At 46.4% G+C, this 17,674-nt stretch overlaps 1 protein-coding gene across 2 annotated transcripts in view; it reads right to left on the bottom strand.

Moving 5' to 3' along the window:
• Positions 1 to 7,597: 7,597 nt before the first annotated feature.
• The window catches only part of ABTB3 (ankyrin repeat and BTB domain containing 3), a 462,092-nt gene continuing 452,015 nt past the window's right edge, over positions 7,598 to 17,674 (bottom strand). For both annotated transcript variants that reach the window (XM_081591335.1, XM_081591336.1), the window contains 2 exons: positions 15,931 to 16,044; positions 7,598 to 9,773 (listed from right to left, as the gene is read on the bottom strand). In XM_081591335.1, coding sequence (XP_081447461.1) covers positions 9,564 to 9,773; positions 15,931 to 16,044 — 324 coding nt within the window. In that variant the 3' untranslated portion in view covers positions 7,598 to 9,563. The remainder of the gene's footprint in view (positions 9,774 to 15,930; positions 16,045 to 17,674) is intronic.

Genomic DNA, 17,674 nt, shown 5'->3' with positions numbered 1-17,674 from the left:
GATCAAATTCTATGTAAGATCTATGAAGATTGATTTCTTTTCTAAGGCCAAATTGATGATTACTATCAGAAGGAAAGAACTAATAAGGACAAATACTTGACTTGTAAGAGACCTTTAAATTCTACCCCGCTCCTGTTTACTGATTGAGTCTCTAGCAAGTTGTTGACCAGGATTTTTCTTGAATGCTTCTAGTGATAGGGAATTCACTACCTCATGAGAGAAGTCATTTATCTTGAGAAGGCTTTGTTCTGACTTTTATAAGTTCTTTTTTGTACGTAGGTGAAATGCTTGAAGAGTCCATCATTGAATGAGGCTAATTCCTCTTATGTATGAAATCTCTCCCTCAGAAGACAACCATGATGGTCACCCAAGTCTTCTCTTCTGTGGAGAGAAGCAGCCCCATTTCTTCAGCTGTTCTGTCCCTGTCTGATTATTTCCTTCTGATGAGGCTGCAGTTTCTCTGTGGCTTTCATTAAGTGCAGGGGACATCTGTCATTTCACGGCTACCCATCACCTTTCTCTATTTGTAGAAATCCACAGTTTAGGTCCTGTCTCCGTAATGCAGCAGCAAGAACTGAAATTCCCAGCCTCCCCTGTATGGAAGACATAGTCACACGTCTCAGGTTCCGGCAGTGGGATTCACTGAGGTGAAACACTGTTCTTGCAGGTGGAGGCAGAAGTACTGAGCATCTCAGGGAGGTTGAGTTCCCGGTGCAGGAATGGTGTAGGTGCTTGTGGGTGTAGTAGCCACGGAAATCAAGCCTCTGGTAACTGCAGACCTGCCATTGTTAATTCCTGCCTTCGCAGTATCAGCTGGCAGCACTGACAGCAGTGACCTCATCAGGACTTTTCTGTGTCACGGTTTGTAAGTTATTCCTAAAAGCCTTGTCTTTAACATGGTTTCTCTAACCTTCTCAACAATCGTATGAATCATCTATGGGAGCATATTCACTACCATGTGTAAAGTAGATAACCAATGGGAATTTGCTGCATGACTCCAGGAGCTCAAAGCTGGGCTCTGTAACAACCTGGAGGAGTGGGAAGGCGTGGGAGGCGGGAGGGAGGTTAAGGAGAGAGAGGTCACATGTGCACTTGTGGCTGATTCATGTTGATGGGATGGCCAAGGCCAATACAGGATTGTGGAGCAATTTTCCTTCAGTTAAAAAATAAATAAGTTTGGGGAAAAAATAATATCTTTGAATAAATTCCTTTTTGTCTTAAATTAGCCGGAGTTGCTTGTTGCTGGGAACCCTGATTCATCCGGGCCCTCACTGGACGCACAGCTCCAGCGAGGATCCCTCCAGAGCACAGAGAACCATCACGGCCACATCCCAGCTATCCTGCTTCTACTGACGTAGCCTGGACACAGGCTGACACGTCCTGAGTGACCACGCCACACACCTGACTCACATTAAATTTAACGGTCAACTGAAACTCTCACACTTCTGGGGCAGGGACTCATTCCCTGGTCCAGGGAATCTCTAGGAAAACAGACTTAATGTACTTTCTTATTACTTGTTCAACGGAAAATGGTGTCTGAGCTTTCCCCCCACCCCCAACCTCGATATTTAATGTATGAGAGTGATGCCTCTGAAGTGCTGAAAAAGTGCAGTCATTCCCTTGACAAGAGAAGAGGAAGAATTATGGATGAAATCCTGCCCCCTCCCTCCCCTGCAGCACATGCTGTCGAGTCTCAAGGTCACCCGGCAGCCATCTCAGCCAGATGCTTACTCCTCCCTCGCCACTATCAAAGTGTTTTCAAGTGAACCACAGAAGGGACAGCTGCCTTTGATTGTTCCCTTCTTGATCCTCCTGGGTCCCTAACCACTCCCAGGGGGTCTCCGTGAGTGCAGAAAGAGGCCTCATAAAACAGCCTTAAAATAAACAAGAATTTTCTCCTTTTCTTCTACTGCCTGCCTTGAAGGAAAAAGGGAAAACAAAAGAGGGGAGAAGGTGGGTGTTTGATGGCAGAGAGGAGAGTCCCTTATGCATCTTACAACATCAGTAAACACCTGTGAGATAAATACATTTGATTTAGACCCAGTGCAGATTAGGAAAAAGGGAGGGTAGTATGGAGTTCTGTGCAAATAATTCCTTAGGGGTAATTCTGAAACCACCTAGAAAAACAGAATTCGAAATGATTTCCCCAGATGTACTAAATGTCTTCATGGTCTGGGTCAGAAAGACAGGCTCATCATAATCCACAAGGTTGAAATTCCAGAAAGGCCAGGTGATAGAACAAAAGCCCCAGGTTGGTCTGGCAGCAGGAAATGTTGGGAGATGAATCTCCACACTCCACACCTTTGCTACTCAAAGTGTGGTCCCTGGACCAACAGCATCGGCATCACCTGGATGCTTGTTCAAGATGTTGAATCCCAAGCTCGACCTAGCCCCACTGAATCAGAACCTGCATTTCAGTGAGATCCCCCGTGATATATATACAAAGTGAATGTGAGAGACCTTTTCCAACACCATCAGTGAGATGTTTGGGAAAAGTCAGTCAACCCTAGAAGGACCTTCCTGCAGAGCTGAAAGACCCAAGTGAGCCCAAGTGAGAGCAGTGGATCTCAGTGATTTGTCACCCACACTGAACTGTAGGACTAAAACCATGGGACAGTCTCCCCTCAGCGCTGCGGGGTGGGGCAATCATGCCCAGCTCTCAGGAGACACCATTGTTTTCTGGGAGCTCTGACCAGAGAGGCAGCTGCCAGAGCCAAGCTGTCTCACTGCCATACTTCCTGACACACTTGTGCTTTTGCTAAAAAGGAGATGGGACACTGGGAAATACTACTGAGCAACACAAAAGGAACAAACCCTTGATACACACAAGATTCATTCTTGGATGGATCTCAAGGGCATCGTGTTGAGTGAAGAAAGCCACTTACTATATGGTTCCACTTATATAACATTCTCAAGATGACAACACTATAGAGATGGAAAGCAGATCAGTGGTTGCCAGGGTTTAGGGATGGTGTGTGTGGAGGAGTAGGGGGGGTAGGAGTGATGATAAAGGGGCAGCACGAGGGGGAATCTTTGTGCTGATGGAATAATGATTGTGGTAGTGGTTAAACATATGTAACACGTCATAAAATGGCTTAGAGCCATAAACTCACATTGTGCCCATGGCCGTTTCCAGGTCTGATACTATATGGGAGGCACTTGAGATGTTACCATTGGGGGAAACTGGGTGAAGGGTACACAGAACCTCTCTGGACTATCCTTGAAACTTCCTGTGAATCTATAATTATTGAAAAACAAAAAGTAGAGAAAGCAAAAGGAGATGGCAGTCATGAGGCCATGATCTGGTGAGATTCATCCTTACAGTAACATATCCTGGGAGCCTTGTTTGTGCTGTGCTCAGTCGCTAAGTCATGTCTGACTCTTTGAGACCCCGTGGACTGTAGTCCGCCAGGCTCCTCTGTCCATGGGATTCTCCAGGCAAGAATACTGGAGTGGGTTGCCATTTCCTTCTCCAGGGGGTCTTCCCAACCCAGGGATCGAACTTGTGTCTCCTGCTTGGCAGGCGGATTCTTTACCACTGAGTCACCTGGGAAGCCCGGGAGCCTTGTTGCAAGGCCTTTCTTTACTTTCCTGTGTGTTTTACTGAAGACATCATCATTATACTCTGAGGCCCCTTTTCCTAAGTCCTCCTGGATACAGTCCAGAATGTTCTATCACACTTAAACAGCATCACCACCATTCTGAGATATCTATGTATCTATCTATATAATATGTAAATGTAGTAAGAGGAATGTGTGTGACATGTCCCAGCAGAACATCAGCTCAGAAAGACTCTCATTTTGAGTTGAGGAAACAGGTCCAGAATGGAGAGGCCCTGCCAAGCTCACTCGAGCAGCTGACGGCAGCAATGGGCCCAGAGGGTGAGAACTGGTGGCCAGCCTGGAGCCCCTATGTTATACCACCTGCCTCCTATGTTTGCAGCTGAGTGAGTACCAGAGATTTGCAATGGCATTAAAATTCAGAACACATCCAAAGGTTAACTCCAAAAAGCAACATCCAAAGAACGTATCAGCGACATCAGGGCATCTCTTTTAATTGCCTATTCACGAAGGCAGATAGTCTTTTCATATTCGGAGCTAAACTTAGAGACATGTCCTTTTCCAGGGCTCTGTTATCTGACTGCCTCATCAGGAATGGGAACTAATGTGCAATGTGATTGCTGAGTTTGAGTTCTATTTTTTTTTTTCTATGAAGCAGGAAGTTTAAAATGTGCTGGGTTATTTTTAAAAGAGGGTGAAAAAATAGGCATCCTACCAGCTTCTGTAATGGCCATGTCGAAAGGCACGTGCTGCTTTATTCAAGGCACTGGTCAGCTGGGAGGAACAGGAGTGGCCTGAAGTCTCACCAGGGAGGTTTCCTGGGCAATGGATTGGGGATGAGTGTCCCTACACTCAAGTGGCAGCAAAGGACATGGGCTTAGTTGCTGACTTGATGTGGACAGAGATCTTGGGTTTTTTTTGTTTTTTGGCAGTGATATCTAGCAGTTTGTTTCCTTTAGGAATTTCATGCTTGTGCTCAGTCATGTCAGATACTTTGAGATCCCATGGACTGTAGCCTGCCAGGCTCCTCTGTCCTTGGGATTTCTTAGGCAAGAATACTGGAGTGGGTTGCCATTTCCTGCTCCAGAGGATCTTCCTGACACAGGGACCGAACCCACGTCCCCTGCGACTCCTGCACTGTCAGGTGGATTCTTTACCACTGCGCTGCCGGGGAATGACAACCCACTCCACTATTCTTGCCTGGAAAATCCCATGGACAGAGGAGCTTGGTGGGCTACAGTCCATGGGGTCGCAAAGAGTCAGACCTGACTGAATGACTGGGTACTCACACACGCCTCCTTCCCAAAGAGCCCTGGTCCCCAGTCCTGAACTGAGAGTTGACCTCAATGAGTCCAGTCCTTTCCCTGACTGGTCATTTTGGGGGCCTTGTGTCACATGAGTCACAAATGTGAGTCTCACATTCTTGAGTAGATGAGGAGTTTGGGAGAGCAAACACCTGTGACTATAGTAGTGAGGAAATTTAGTTTTACATGAAAGGGCTTCCCAGGTGGGGCTAGTGGTAAAGAGCCTGCCTGCGAATTAAGGAGACTTAAGAGATGCTGGTTCAATCCCTGGGTCAGGAAGATCCCTTGGCGAAGGAAATGGCAACCTACTCCAGTATTCTTGCCTGGAGAATCTCATGGACAGAGGAGCCTGGCGGGCTACAGTCCATGAGGTCGCGAAGTATCTGACATGACTGAGCACAAGCATGAAATTCCTAAAGGAAACAAACTGCTAGATGTCACTGCCAAAAAAAAAAAGAAAAACAAAACTCAGGTCCATAGGGTTGCAAAGATTTGGACACAACTGAAGCGACCTAGTGTGGAGGCATGAAAGAAAATCTAGTTGAACTTGGTTTCATTAAGTTAAACATTTCTTGTTCACTGACATTGTATACGGTACTGTCCTAGGAACAAGACTTGCAACACAATTATTTTGGTGCAATTTTCTCACACCCCCTGGAAAAGCAGCAAAACCCTAGAGAATCATAAACCACCATGGGGGAACACTGCAGCAGAAAGTTCGAGAAATGAGTGGCAAACTGGTCAATCTTCCTTTCCTTGTGTGAGTTATCAGTTTTCTCTTCTCTCTGCTCAGTCTCAGAAGTTCAGAACACTTTTCTCTGCTACTGCAAGTGGAGGCTCTGTCAAAATACTTTCTCTAATATCCTCCCAACAACCCTGTTAACTAGCTATTTTTTAAATGCAGTTTCTCAAAAGGGGAAAATGAGAACTAGATGTTGCAGTAACTTGTCCACCAGTTCAAAGTGAATCAGGGGCTGGAATCAGCTGAGACAGCGGTTTCAGGCCTGCATTGGAGCCTGACGCCCTGTAGCAGGCGCTGTGGAGAAGCTGGGAAATTCCTCCCTGACTTGAGCCCTGAGGCCAACAAGCCCAGGAAACGCTCCCCTAGTTGGGGAGGGTGTCCACCTGGGGCTGGTGGGAAAGGGAGTCAGGAGTGGGAGGATGTGACTACGTCTCTGACCACTCAGCTGGGACTGAGGCTGGCGTGTGTAAGGCGAGGGGCGGTGGGAGGTGAATTGGGACCCCAGGATGATTGAAACCGATTTTTTTTTCTCAAAGACTCACCTAGGATCCTTACTCTATATCCACGCCCAGAGCACGTGGCCTGAGGTTAGTAAGGGCTGTGTGTTAACAGCCTACATGAGACAACCCCGAGTGAAACATCACCCAGCTGGAGTTAATACTTTTTGCCTGATGCTTCCCAGGAAATCTCAGGGATGGAGAGGCTCACAGATCTCCATCCTTACTTGTGGCCTGACGGCACTTTCTTCCAGCTTCTGCCTTCTTGTGTTGGGAGCTCACACCTTCATCTTGGTGCGATTTGGGTGGAGAATCCTCCTTCTTCGCGGGAGAATGGGTGGCACTCAAGCGTGGTGTATATAAGAACCATTGCAAGCTGAGAGGGAGGGGGCAGCAGAAGCCAAGCGGAGCCGTTTGTATTGATACTCATGGCTACAGGCGCAGGAGTTGTTTGATTTCTCATTGCAAACGGAAGGGGTGCACGGAGCTGTGTGGCCGGCGGGGAGGCTCCCCTGCCTCCCCCAGATACTAAGGGGCCCTTGTACAGTGGCTAAGAGCTGAGTGACAAAGCCTTCTGTCAGACAAGTGAAAGGCAAATGCTGCAGACACACTTTAGCTTCCAAAAGGAACACATTAAATGCCTTCTTCACGCTGATGCTACACAGAGGGTGATGCACAGTTAAAAATAAACTGACCTTCTGTTCTCCTGGCCTGACTCAGAGTTCTGGCCCCGGCACTCAGTTGCTTGGGTTGCTTCCTAAAGAATTAACAGACCTCGAGTGCTAAGCAGGGGTGACCAGCCCTTGCCAGAGGTGCTTGTGAGGTCTGCTGTGTACTGGGTCTCACTGGCCCAGGGCTCCAGGGGACTGCCTGGGCCTCTTCCCGGCTCCCCAGAGGTCTCAGTGGGTACAGCAGGGGTCCTCCTCTCCAGCAGACCTGGGCTGGGTCAGGAGCCAGAAGGGACCAGCTGGGGACTTGGTTTGACCTCCCAAGGGTGAACTTTGACCCTCCATGACCCTCACCCCAATCCCAGAATGCTACCCCCATCCACAAACATCATTTCATGCTGGCCCTTGGGGACGGGGCATGTCAGGTTGAGATAACCTGTTTTTCTCCACTCCCCACCCCTTCCCCCCCAAATCTTCATCAAGGCACACAAGTGATTCTCAGAACTCCACTCTGAGGACGTGTTCACTGCAGGAGGCAAAAGTACTCCCAAGTGGCACCTATATGTCCTCTCTGCCTGATGGGAAGGAAATCCAAGGGTAGCACCCAGCGGTGTCTGCAGTCCCAGGGGACTAGAGTTTGGTTAGCCAAGTTCTAGTTGGCAGAGCGGAAGGTGCTCAGCGACATGAGCACCTATCTTGTATCTAGCATCTTCATTTCCCTTAATTTTTTTTCTGCAGGGTCATCCTTTCCGATTTCATACCTGAGTGACTTTCTCAGGCTACAGCTGGGTACGAGTTCACAGGTACCATAAAGACAATGCGCAGCTTGGGAAAATCATTTCTTTTAATTACAGAGAAAGCACACCAAACCGTAACAGAAGCCCATAAGGAGTTGCCACTGTACATAATCAATGCCCAAAGGCCCTGAGCTAGCATCAGACATTCACAGGGAAGTCAGTCGTGGTTAAGGAAACATCCACGCAGCATCTCTGAGGACAGGAAGAGGTGAGAGACAGTGAAGACTCAGGACATGCTGTGTATCTGTAACTTGGATTCCTCTGTAGACAGTTTGTTTTTTCCCCGTTCCTCACTGGATGGTAGGGGCTGGGGAGGTTTGCAAATGACCAAGTGGAAGAGAAGCCTTGTATCAGCATCAGAGAAGAGCCAATACTGTAGACGGATGTGGCTCGCATACGCCATGGGTCATACCCAAGAAACAGGACTTGACCTTGGTCCTCTGAACAACGGCTCAGGGGGCTAGTACAACGTTTGAACAGCAGCTCCTTTAGACTCTGGGGTCTGTGCACAAGTTCCCAAAGGCATGCTAGGAAATATGTTTATCAACAAAACTTTGCCATCCCAAAGGGTAAGAGTCATTCTCCTAGTTTTTAACCGCATGTTATCTAGGTTTCAAATGAAAGGACAAGAAAGAAAAGGCAGCAACTCAGAGATTGTTTGGAACATTGTGGCACTTCACTAATCTCTTCTGCTTATAATATATGGCAGAGCAAACGGAACCCTGTCTATATAAACTTTCATTATAGATAACCCTATACTGTACACTCTTGGAATACAGAGAGAATCCATCCTATCATACATATTTCATCTTTAAAAATAATCTAACATAGTCATATTCTCTGGCTAGTAACAAACTATTAACATCTTCTGAGAATACAGAGAGAATTCTGGGATTAATAGTAAGTTCTCCAACGTGCCCCGCCCCCCATCCCCTATGCAGCATCATCTATGAACACATTTCTGCAACAGCATCTCAGGGACATTCATAACTATGGAAGGAAATGGATATGTTAGTTTCACCAAATGGACTTTTAGCAAGAAGTGATGAGACATTTTTACCTTGGCAAAAATGAAGCACAAACATAACAGTTTACAGGTTCGGGCCCATGCAAATGCATGTGTGATTTTTTTTAACGTGGGGGGATTTTATTCTCACCCCAAAACCACAATCAGCATGCAGGTTTTTTTTTCAACTATTGAGTTAGTTAGAGATAATTATTGGCAGTGCACCTCTTTTGTGTAACCATGATCACTAAGGCAAGGTTATTATTTTACCTTGTGTAGAGTATCAGCAATATCTTGTCAGATGCATGTTTATACAGTACAGATCTGCTACTTACTGTTTTTTTTTTCAAAAAAGAAAAGAAATCTCAAAACACAGATCCCTAAACACAATTCAGTTGAAAATGAACTGTTAAGCTTTTAGAAATATATTTTAAACTACAAGGCTGCCCTGTTTTGGGGGTTTTTATATGAACATTTTAAAAAGTTCCCACCCCTAAAAATTTGTCTTCGTTATTGGTAACAGTCTCACCAATTTGCTATCATGTTGACTCTTACGGAACTGCAGCTACTAAGGTCCTTAATGTGTAATAAATATAATGCTTTTCAGGGTCAGTATGGTGAAGTTCTCCAACTGTCAGCCTGGAATCTGAATGACCTTTAGTTCTCAGTCCACCCACTGGACAGAGGTCCTTGGCAAGGTGTGTTCACCTGCCCCAGGGGGGCTTTCAGATGAAGTCAGCGTGGCTGCCCCATGGCCTTCTACCTCTGGATCCAGGTGCACTCTGATCTGTAGGCCATTGGCATGTCCTTTGTTTCTCAACAGGAGCTCACTGGAGCTGCATTTGCTTTGTCAAGAGCAGCTGAGGCAGTAGAGGCAGCTCCTTGGCTCAGCCAAAAACAGACGCCAGGTGAGATTTGTAGGTTCGTGTGAAGCCAACGCAGCAGCAGAACTGGCAAGTCCCCGGGGAACATTCCCTGGACTGGATGTCTCATACAACAGAACCTTTGGAAGATGACAAGTGGATTGACTGAATCCTGATGGCCAACGTCCTCTGTAAGTCCTGCAGCACATCCTGGCCTGTGCCCTCACCATTTTTGTCATATAGGAGCTGCTTGAAGGCTTCGTTTTCGATAAGGACCATCATGTTTTTGAGAAAGTAGCCTTCACAATATGCTGAGAGCTCTGTGACTCCAAGAAACTGTGGAGAGTGGAGAGGAAGCACGAGATGGTTATGTTTCTGAAAGCACCTGTTTTCATCTATATTCTGGTGAAAACCTATTAAGGTAGCTTGACTGCGACAGTGGCCCTGATTCTGCGTCCTTTGCTGTATTCACACCCAGTGGACGTGACCTTGCAGCTCCTCCCATCGGAGGGCTGAGTTCATTTCTCCATGCCTTGGCCTTGTGAGTCGCTCTGGCTAAGAGGATGTAGCTGTGTGAGAGGTGCCAGTTTGGAGCTGGCTTGAAGTGGCTGTGTGTGCTTCCTCAAGCCCTCTCCTTGCCTGCAGACACAGTTCTAATCTCTTTACATGATGCATGCATGCTAAGTTGCTTCAGTTGTGTCCGATTCTTTGCGACCCTATGGGCTGTAGCCCGCCAGGCTCCCTATCCATGGGATTCTCCAGGCAAGAATACTGGAGTGGGTTGCCATGCCCTCCTCCAGGTGATCTTTCTGACCCAGGGATCGAACTCGCATCTCTTATGTCTCCTGTATTGGCAGGCAGGTTCTTTACCACTAGCGCCACCTGGGAAGCCCCCATAGAAGCTGCCAAATATCTCACCATGCAGAGGACAGACCCCTCGGCAGACAATTATGTAGCTCACGTTATCAGTAGTGCTAACGCTGAGAAACTGATGGAGAGACATAGCTCCTAACAGACTAAACCAATACAGATGGGCTGACATCAACCTGCCTCATATTACAACCCAAAGCAGAAGACTTGGCAGACAGTAGACACTGTACAGATTTGTTGCATGTGTGAATGAACAGTTCACTCTCAGAATTACGATACCAGCAGCAAACATGTATTGACAGCATCGTGCTAGACACTTCATGTGCATCATCTCATTTAATCTTCAAATTTCCTTGAGGCAGGTACTATTGCCACCTCTGATTTATAGATGAGGAAAGTGAGACAAGAGAGTAGCTGACAAAAATTCACACAAGTCAAAGGCAGAACCAGGAGGTGAACCCTGTAACTCAAGTCCTGAAGGCTTGTGTGTTTAACCATTAGGACGCACTGCCTCTAGTCTGATACCATTAAATCTCGGAAACATGCTTGCTGGAGGAATTCATGTTTGAGATGAAGAAACAAATGTGGGTATGAGGGCTGTCTGTCTGTATTCAGGCCTTTTCTTTGGTTTTCAAAGCTTGCAAGTCCCTCTCTTGCAATGAGCTGCATGCTCAGAAGTTAGTTAAGGGCTCCCTGAGATGATATCCTGCTGCTTTATTTAGATGCTGAATTATCTAAATTATCTGAATGTGGAATTCATTGTTCTGAACTCCCTAATATTCTGTCCCTTAAGCCATAAATGCACTTCCAGCTGCTCGCTGTGGATGGTGGAATGATAATGAGGCAGTGCCAACAGGGCAATGGAGGAATGAATGGGAGACTTGGATTCAAATCGGGGCTCCCTCATTCTTCTGAATTTGTGACCAAGGCTGCTTTATTTGGCCTCTGGCTTTAGGTTCCTCATTTTCAAACTGGAAATTATGTCCTTGCATCATGGACCTGTTGGGGGTACTGAGTGGAACATAACTGATGGTGGGACTCTGTCATCTGTCACACTTGGGGGAGGCAGGACAGGAAGGGAGCTGAGGGAGAGGGCTCTGGAATTTATTCCAGACTGTGTCATTCCAGCCATCTGCTGCTGGGCGAGTTACTGAATCTCTGTGTCTCAGTATTCCTATCTCTAAAATGAGGGCAAATAATAATACCCACCTAATAACCTGTTGCTGGCCTTAGGTGAGGTAATAATACATGGCACGTTTGGAACAGTGGCTGCTTGCAGTCAGCATCAGCACTCACTCAATATTAGCTGTCATGCTAAATGTACACTATTTGTAATTATTACTCTCATCTCCCTCATTTATATCCAGGGACCCACGTAGACAAAGTAGGTGGCTAGGTTAGGATAAAGGGAATTGGCTGTATCTATGGAACCTAGTTCAGCTAATTGGCCCATGGTAGCACCAAGCCTGTAACCTTGAACTCACTGACCCCATGCGCTAATTCAGTGAGCCAATGACCTGTCTTCATAAAAATCATATGCAACTTTGGGCAGGTCAAATCACTTCTCTGGGCCTCAGTTTCCCAAACCATAAAATGAGGGGGTTTGGACTAGTGGGTACCATGCTCTGAGTATTTAAGACATGGACATACTAGCTTAATCTGTGAGAGGCTTAGGGAGCTTGTTGAGGTTTATAAAGTGAGTAGGTTTGTTATTACCCAAATGTTCACACATATGCATAGTATCCTGGAGCTGGAAGAGTTCTTAGGAATGCTTTAATTCTTTCAAGATGAATCCATTTTTTTGAGTTACAGAGAAAAGGCCTCATTGTACATGTGGGGAAACTGAGGCTCAGAGTTGCCTATCTCTGATTCTGGGGACACAGAGAGCCCCCTTCTCTTACCACTCCTAGCCACTTGCTTTGTATAGGAACATTTCTTATTGTAAGCTAGTGTAATTAGAGAATAATAAGTACTTAAGTTTATACATGGTGATATTTACTGAATGGTGACTATACATCTTATGTTTGCCTACTTTTACATATCTAATTACAGACAGAACTGGGACTGGAACTCTCACCGTCTAGACCAACAGTTGACAAACTACAGGCCTGGGAGCCAAATGTGGCCCACTACCTGGTTTTATAAATAAAGTTTTATTGGGACACAGCCACACCCATTCATTTGTATATGGCCTCTGGCTGCTTTTGCGCTACAAAGGCAGAGCTGAGGAGGATCAAAGTGACCTGTGAAAATATTTATCTGGATTGTCACAGAAGAAGTTTGCTGACCCTTGTCCTAGACAAAAATTTTTTCAAGTGCAGAGACCATGTCTTACCAGATGTGTATTACACATCTGAATACACACATTCAGATGTGTATACAATTCCTGGTAAATAGTGGGCACACAATAAATACTAGTGAATGGCTCTCTTGGTTTCCTAACCTATGTTCTTCCCATCACAGTGTCCCATTGAGTTTACTGCCTTAGCTTAGAGTCAATTTGATGAACAGGCTTGTTCTTTTCCTCAAGTTGAAAGACAACCTGAAAGAGCCATCAGAGGCTCCTGAGCCTCTTCTTCATGACTGAACAGTTTGGGACAACTTTGCTAGGAAAACAAAGATGATGAAGCCATGCATTTATGGGCTGGACTTCTCCCCTGGATAAAACTCCACAGCTGTCTCCAATGGTTAGGTGCAGAACAGAAGTAATGGTGCCAAGAACTTGCTGACATTTGAAACATGGTTGTTAGTATCTAAATGCCTGCATTTCCGAGGGTTCCAGACCAAGTGTTGGTTTCTTTCTTTTCTGGCTCTTTTACTAAACCAGCCTCAGCCTGCAGTACAATCTGCCAGTAACAGAATCCACATGGCAGGTGATTGTTAATGCTGCAGGGGACATAGAGGGGGCACGGGGTCGGGGCTGGCACTGCCCTGGCTTCCATGCAAGTATCACGAAGGGCAGGTGTTGACCTTGGAAATGTCCCAGGATGAGGCTGAGAGGGTAGGCAGAGGCTGGTGTCTGCAAAAAGGCAAGCTCTGGCGGCAGAGGTACATACGTGAAAGAAGCAGTTCTTTGCCATAGGTGCTGTAAGCCTGTAGCACAAACGTATTTCCAGTCCGGGCTCACGTTGCATTGGCTGCATTATTAAATAGCAAGAGAGCTACAGAAGCTGTCTGCCAAGGAGTTTGAAGTGATTAAAATGGGACTGTGGTGTGCAGGCCTTGCTGCATTCCCAAGGAGACAGGCCATGGCAAAGCCACTGTGGATGTGGGGTTCACAGGGCAATTTGGGTGTCCATGGCCAGGAAAGGGGCAGAGAAAGGTGAAACTAATCAAGCCATCTTCCTGGGTAGAGAGTTTTCTCTGGATGTTTTTTTTGCAAAGTAACCAGTTTAAGATAAAAAAAAAAATTTTGTTGTGTCCCAAGAAACCAGGTTTTGGTAAAAGCCTCATTTAACCAAAACATCCACTGTGAGTGGGGAGCAAGTAGCCTCCCTGTATCTTTCGATTTACTGATGACCAATCAGAAAATCTTCTGAGTATCAAGAATTATCACAAATATTTCAAACATGTATTAGGCCAAACTGCAAACACAAGGAAGAATGTGTGCTCTAAAGTGAGGTTTACCCTTCTGGGCATATACACCCAAAGAACTGAAAGCAGAGACTGTAATGGATATTTGCACACTCCTGTTCACAGCAACATTATTTACAGTAGCCAAGAGGTGGAAGCAACCCAAGTGTACATGGATGAATGCACAATATATGGTACTTACATACAATGGAATATATTCAGCCTTAAAAAGAAATGAAATTCTGACACATGCTACAACATGGATGAACCTTAAAGACATTGTGCTAAATGAAAGGAGCCAGCCACAAAAATAAGCCAAACAAATACTGTATGATTTCTCTTATATGAGGTACCTAGAGCAGTAGAACTCATAGAGACAGAGGGTTGGATGATGGTTGCCAGGGGCCACAGAGGAGGGGGGAATGGGGCGCTTATATTTAATGGGTATAGAGTTTCAGTTTAGGAAGACGAAAAGTTCTGGAGATGGATAGTGATGATGGTTGTACAACAACGTGAATGTACTTAATGCCACTGAAGTATACACTTAGAAATGGTAAGTTTCATGGTAAAATGGTAAGTTTCACATTGTATATATTTTACCACAGTGGAAAAAAAAATCTGTCATAGTTGTGTGACCTTAAGCAAGTTACTTCACTTCTCTGTGCTTCTGCTTCCTTATTATAACATGGACTAATGAAAGGATTGTGGTGAGGATTAAAAAAGGTAATGCAACAAGGCTTTAAGCACAGGGGCCTGCACATGAGAAGGGCTTAGAGAATGTTGACTTAAGACAGAAAATAATATCTCAACCATGACTTTTTTTTTTTTTTTACAACAAGCAGAATAACCGTTATTCACATCAGTGGTCCCTCTACAGACTGTGGATATGGGAGGCATATGTGCTGAGCTCCAGTTCTATCAAAGAGGAATGCTTTGTTTTAAATGAACTCTTGATCTTAGTTCATCTCATTGTTTCTTTCGAGCAGATGCTAATCCCCCTGTCCTGAGCACATGAACCAAAATGAAGTGGTACCTGGACACATGATTTTAATCTCCGCTTGTGAAATGAATTGGATGAAATTGGTGGTTCACTGATTTTACTCCAAAAACTGGAGTGAAGACTGGTCTTAGGGCTGAAATCACAACCGTCACCCTAGGAGCCTGTTAAAAATATAGATTCCTGGACTCCCCAGCAGAGATCTAGGGTGAAAGGCCAAACAGAGAGTCCAAATGTCTCCCCAGGTGTTGGGTCCACCGGACTAGGAGGACTCTTTGGACCTCCTTAGCGTTGACAACCTGTTCTCAACCTTGGCACATCTGAGAGTCACCCAGGAAGTTATGAAAAAAATCTCTCTTTTCCCCAGGTTCCACCCCTGGAGACTGATGAATTGGTCTGAGAGGTCCCAGGCACGGGGATTTTAAGTGAGTTGCTCAGGTGATTCTTCCATGCAGCCAGTATTGGGAACCTCAGTTCCAGAATAATGGTTCTCCCCCGTGGACAACCCCAGAATCACTTGGAGGCTTGCAAAGCTGCACACGACCAGGCCTCACCCCCCAGTTTCTGACTCAGTAGGCCTGAGTGGGGCCTCTAATGTGCATTTCTGACAAGCTCCCGGATGATGCTAGTGCTGTCGGATTGGAGACCGCTTGGAGAACACTGTTCCAGAACCTTGCTGCTTAAGTGTGTGGCCTGTGGCCTAGACCAGGTGCAGAGGCTTCACCTGAGAGCTTGTTAGAAATGCAGAACCAGGGCCCAGCCTGGGCCTGCTGTAGCAGAGCCTGCAATGTGATTCATGGGCACGCTGGAGTTTGAGGACGACTATGCTTTTAAAAGTTCTGGCTTTCTGCTTCCATTGTATTCTGGTAGGGCGGAAGAAGGGAAAGGCATCTCTCCTAAAGCAGGAAGCAGACCTTAGGAAGAATGACGTGAGCTCGTCCTGAATGCAGACCCAGCATCCACCCTCTGTCCAGACTCAGAGCATCTGCAGAGAAAGCCTCTCCCACAACAGTGCACGGGGCATGCTTGGACAGCGAGAATGGGATTGATTACCTTGGCATGGTTGTAAATATCCACACAGTTGTCGGTATTGATGCTTTTTGCACAGATAATCTCACAGTGTCGCTGCAATGCCTCCAGCTGGAAAAATTTAGCGGCAGACAGGAGCTAAAAAGCATAAAAAGTGCCTGTTAGAGGTTGGGGGGTGGAAGGAAAGCAACGACTGTGGTGAGAAAACCCTTCATCTCCTACAGTGGAACCCAAGGTGCAGACACTGAGAATACCTTAGGTATATAAAGTCGATACATCACTTTAAAGCACAAAGGTTACACAGGAGGACTAGGACCCGGCGACAGAACTTGACTGTGGGGGAAGATGGCAGAGGGGAGGTGTGGGGTCGAAGTGAATCAGATTCGCATTTATTGAAGCAGAAAGTCAAGCAAAGATGCTTAAAATTGTTACGTACAGAAATAAGAGTCAATGCTCTTATTTGTGCGTGTGTGCTCAGTCGCGTCAGACTCTTTGTGGCTCCATGGACTATAGCCCACCAGGCTCCTCTGTTTATGGAATTTTCTAGGCAAGAATACTGGAGCTGGTTACCATTTCCTCTTCTAGGGGATCCCCCTGACCCAGGGATTCAATCTGTGTTTCTTGCACCTCCTGCATCGGCTCGCCGATTCTTTACCACTGAGCCACCTGGGAAGCCTGAACGCTCTTAGTTAGCAGGATGGATATCGAGGTGGGTCACTTCCTCTGTTCATTCAGGTCTCAACACAGATGTCACCTCAGGTCTCCTCGCTCCATCACTGTCTGGCCCCCTTAACCTGTCTTAGTCTTCTTCATAGCCCTTCTCACACCAGACATGATGTCATGCTCATCACCTTCCCCAGAGACTGGGAGGGCAGGGATCTCGGCCCCTCTGCATCACGGTTGTATCCCACCCTGAGCAGGGCACCTGGTCTCGGAAGATGCTGAACAGAGGAAGGGGAAGAAAAGGGCTGAGGCGAGAGTTCAAAGGGACTGCCTCTGGGGAAGGGACTGAGGGATGGGAGGGAGATGGCTGGATGAGGGGCTTTTTTAAGTATTATAAAGCTCCTCTGTATTATTTACATGATTGAAATGTATGTTCATTGTTTTAATTTGAAGATAGCTTTTTAAAGGTTTATACAAGAGTCTGAGTCCTCAGAGTGCAGTCTAAGGTCTGAGGCTGTGATTTGTCAGAGGAGTGGTCCAGAGAGACATGAGAGGAACTTCGGGGGGCAGGGGAGTGACCACGGAAGGTTTCACAGAATAAGAACAAAGGGATAAAGGGTTCCACAGTGAACACACAGCCCGCGTGACACACGCCAGGCTCTGCGGTAAGCATCTTACAAACAGAAACTCTTAAGATCTTCAAAACCCAGTGGGGTAGATACTGTCGTCCCCATTCAGTAAGTATGAAAGCTGAGGATCAGAGCGGTTACATTACTGGTCCAAGATCACAGAAGGGGCAGAGCCTGGATTTGATGCCAGTCTGGCCCAGAGTCCATGTCTGGACCACCGTGAGGGGTCACCTCTTGAACGACTCCTCGTTTTAACATCTCTCATCAGACCCCCTGGACTTCCGGCACCTGAATGGGGTCCCAGTTCTTTCTCTCAGGACTAGCAGAGTGATTTTGGCTTCCGGTTTAAAGCTACCCTGGTGGCTCAGCTGGTAAAGAATCCGCCTGTAATGAAGGATGGAGAAGGAAATGGCAACCCACTCCAGTATTCTTGCCTAGAGAATCCTGTGGATGGAGGAGCCTGGTGGGCTGCTGTC

The sequence above is a fragment of the Giraffa tippelskirchi genome, chromosome 4, assembly GCF_054371585.1.
Source record: "Giraffa tippelskirchi isolate mGirTip1 chromosome 4, T2T-mGirTip1v1.2.pri, whole genome shotgun sequence".
NCBI lineage: Eukaryota > Metazoa > Chordata > Mammalia > Artiodactyla > Giraffidae > Giraffa > Giraffa tippelskirchi.
Note: the sequence above shows the minus strand (reverse complement) of the source record. Positions and strands in the feature narration are given on the sequence as shown.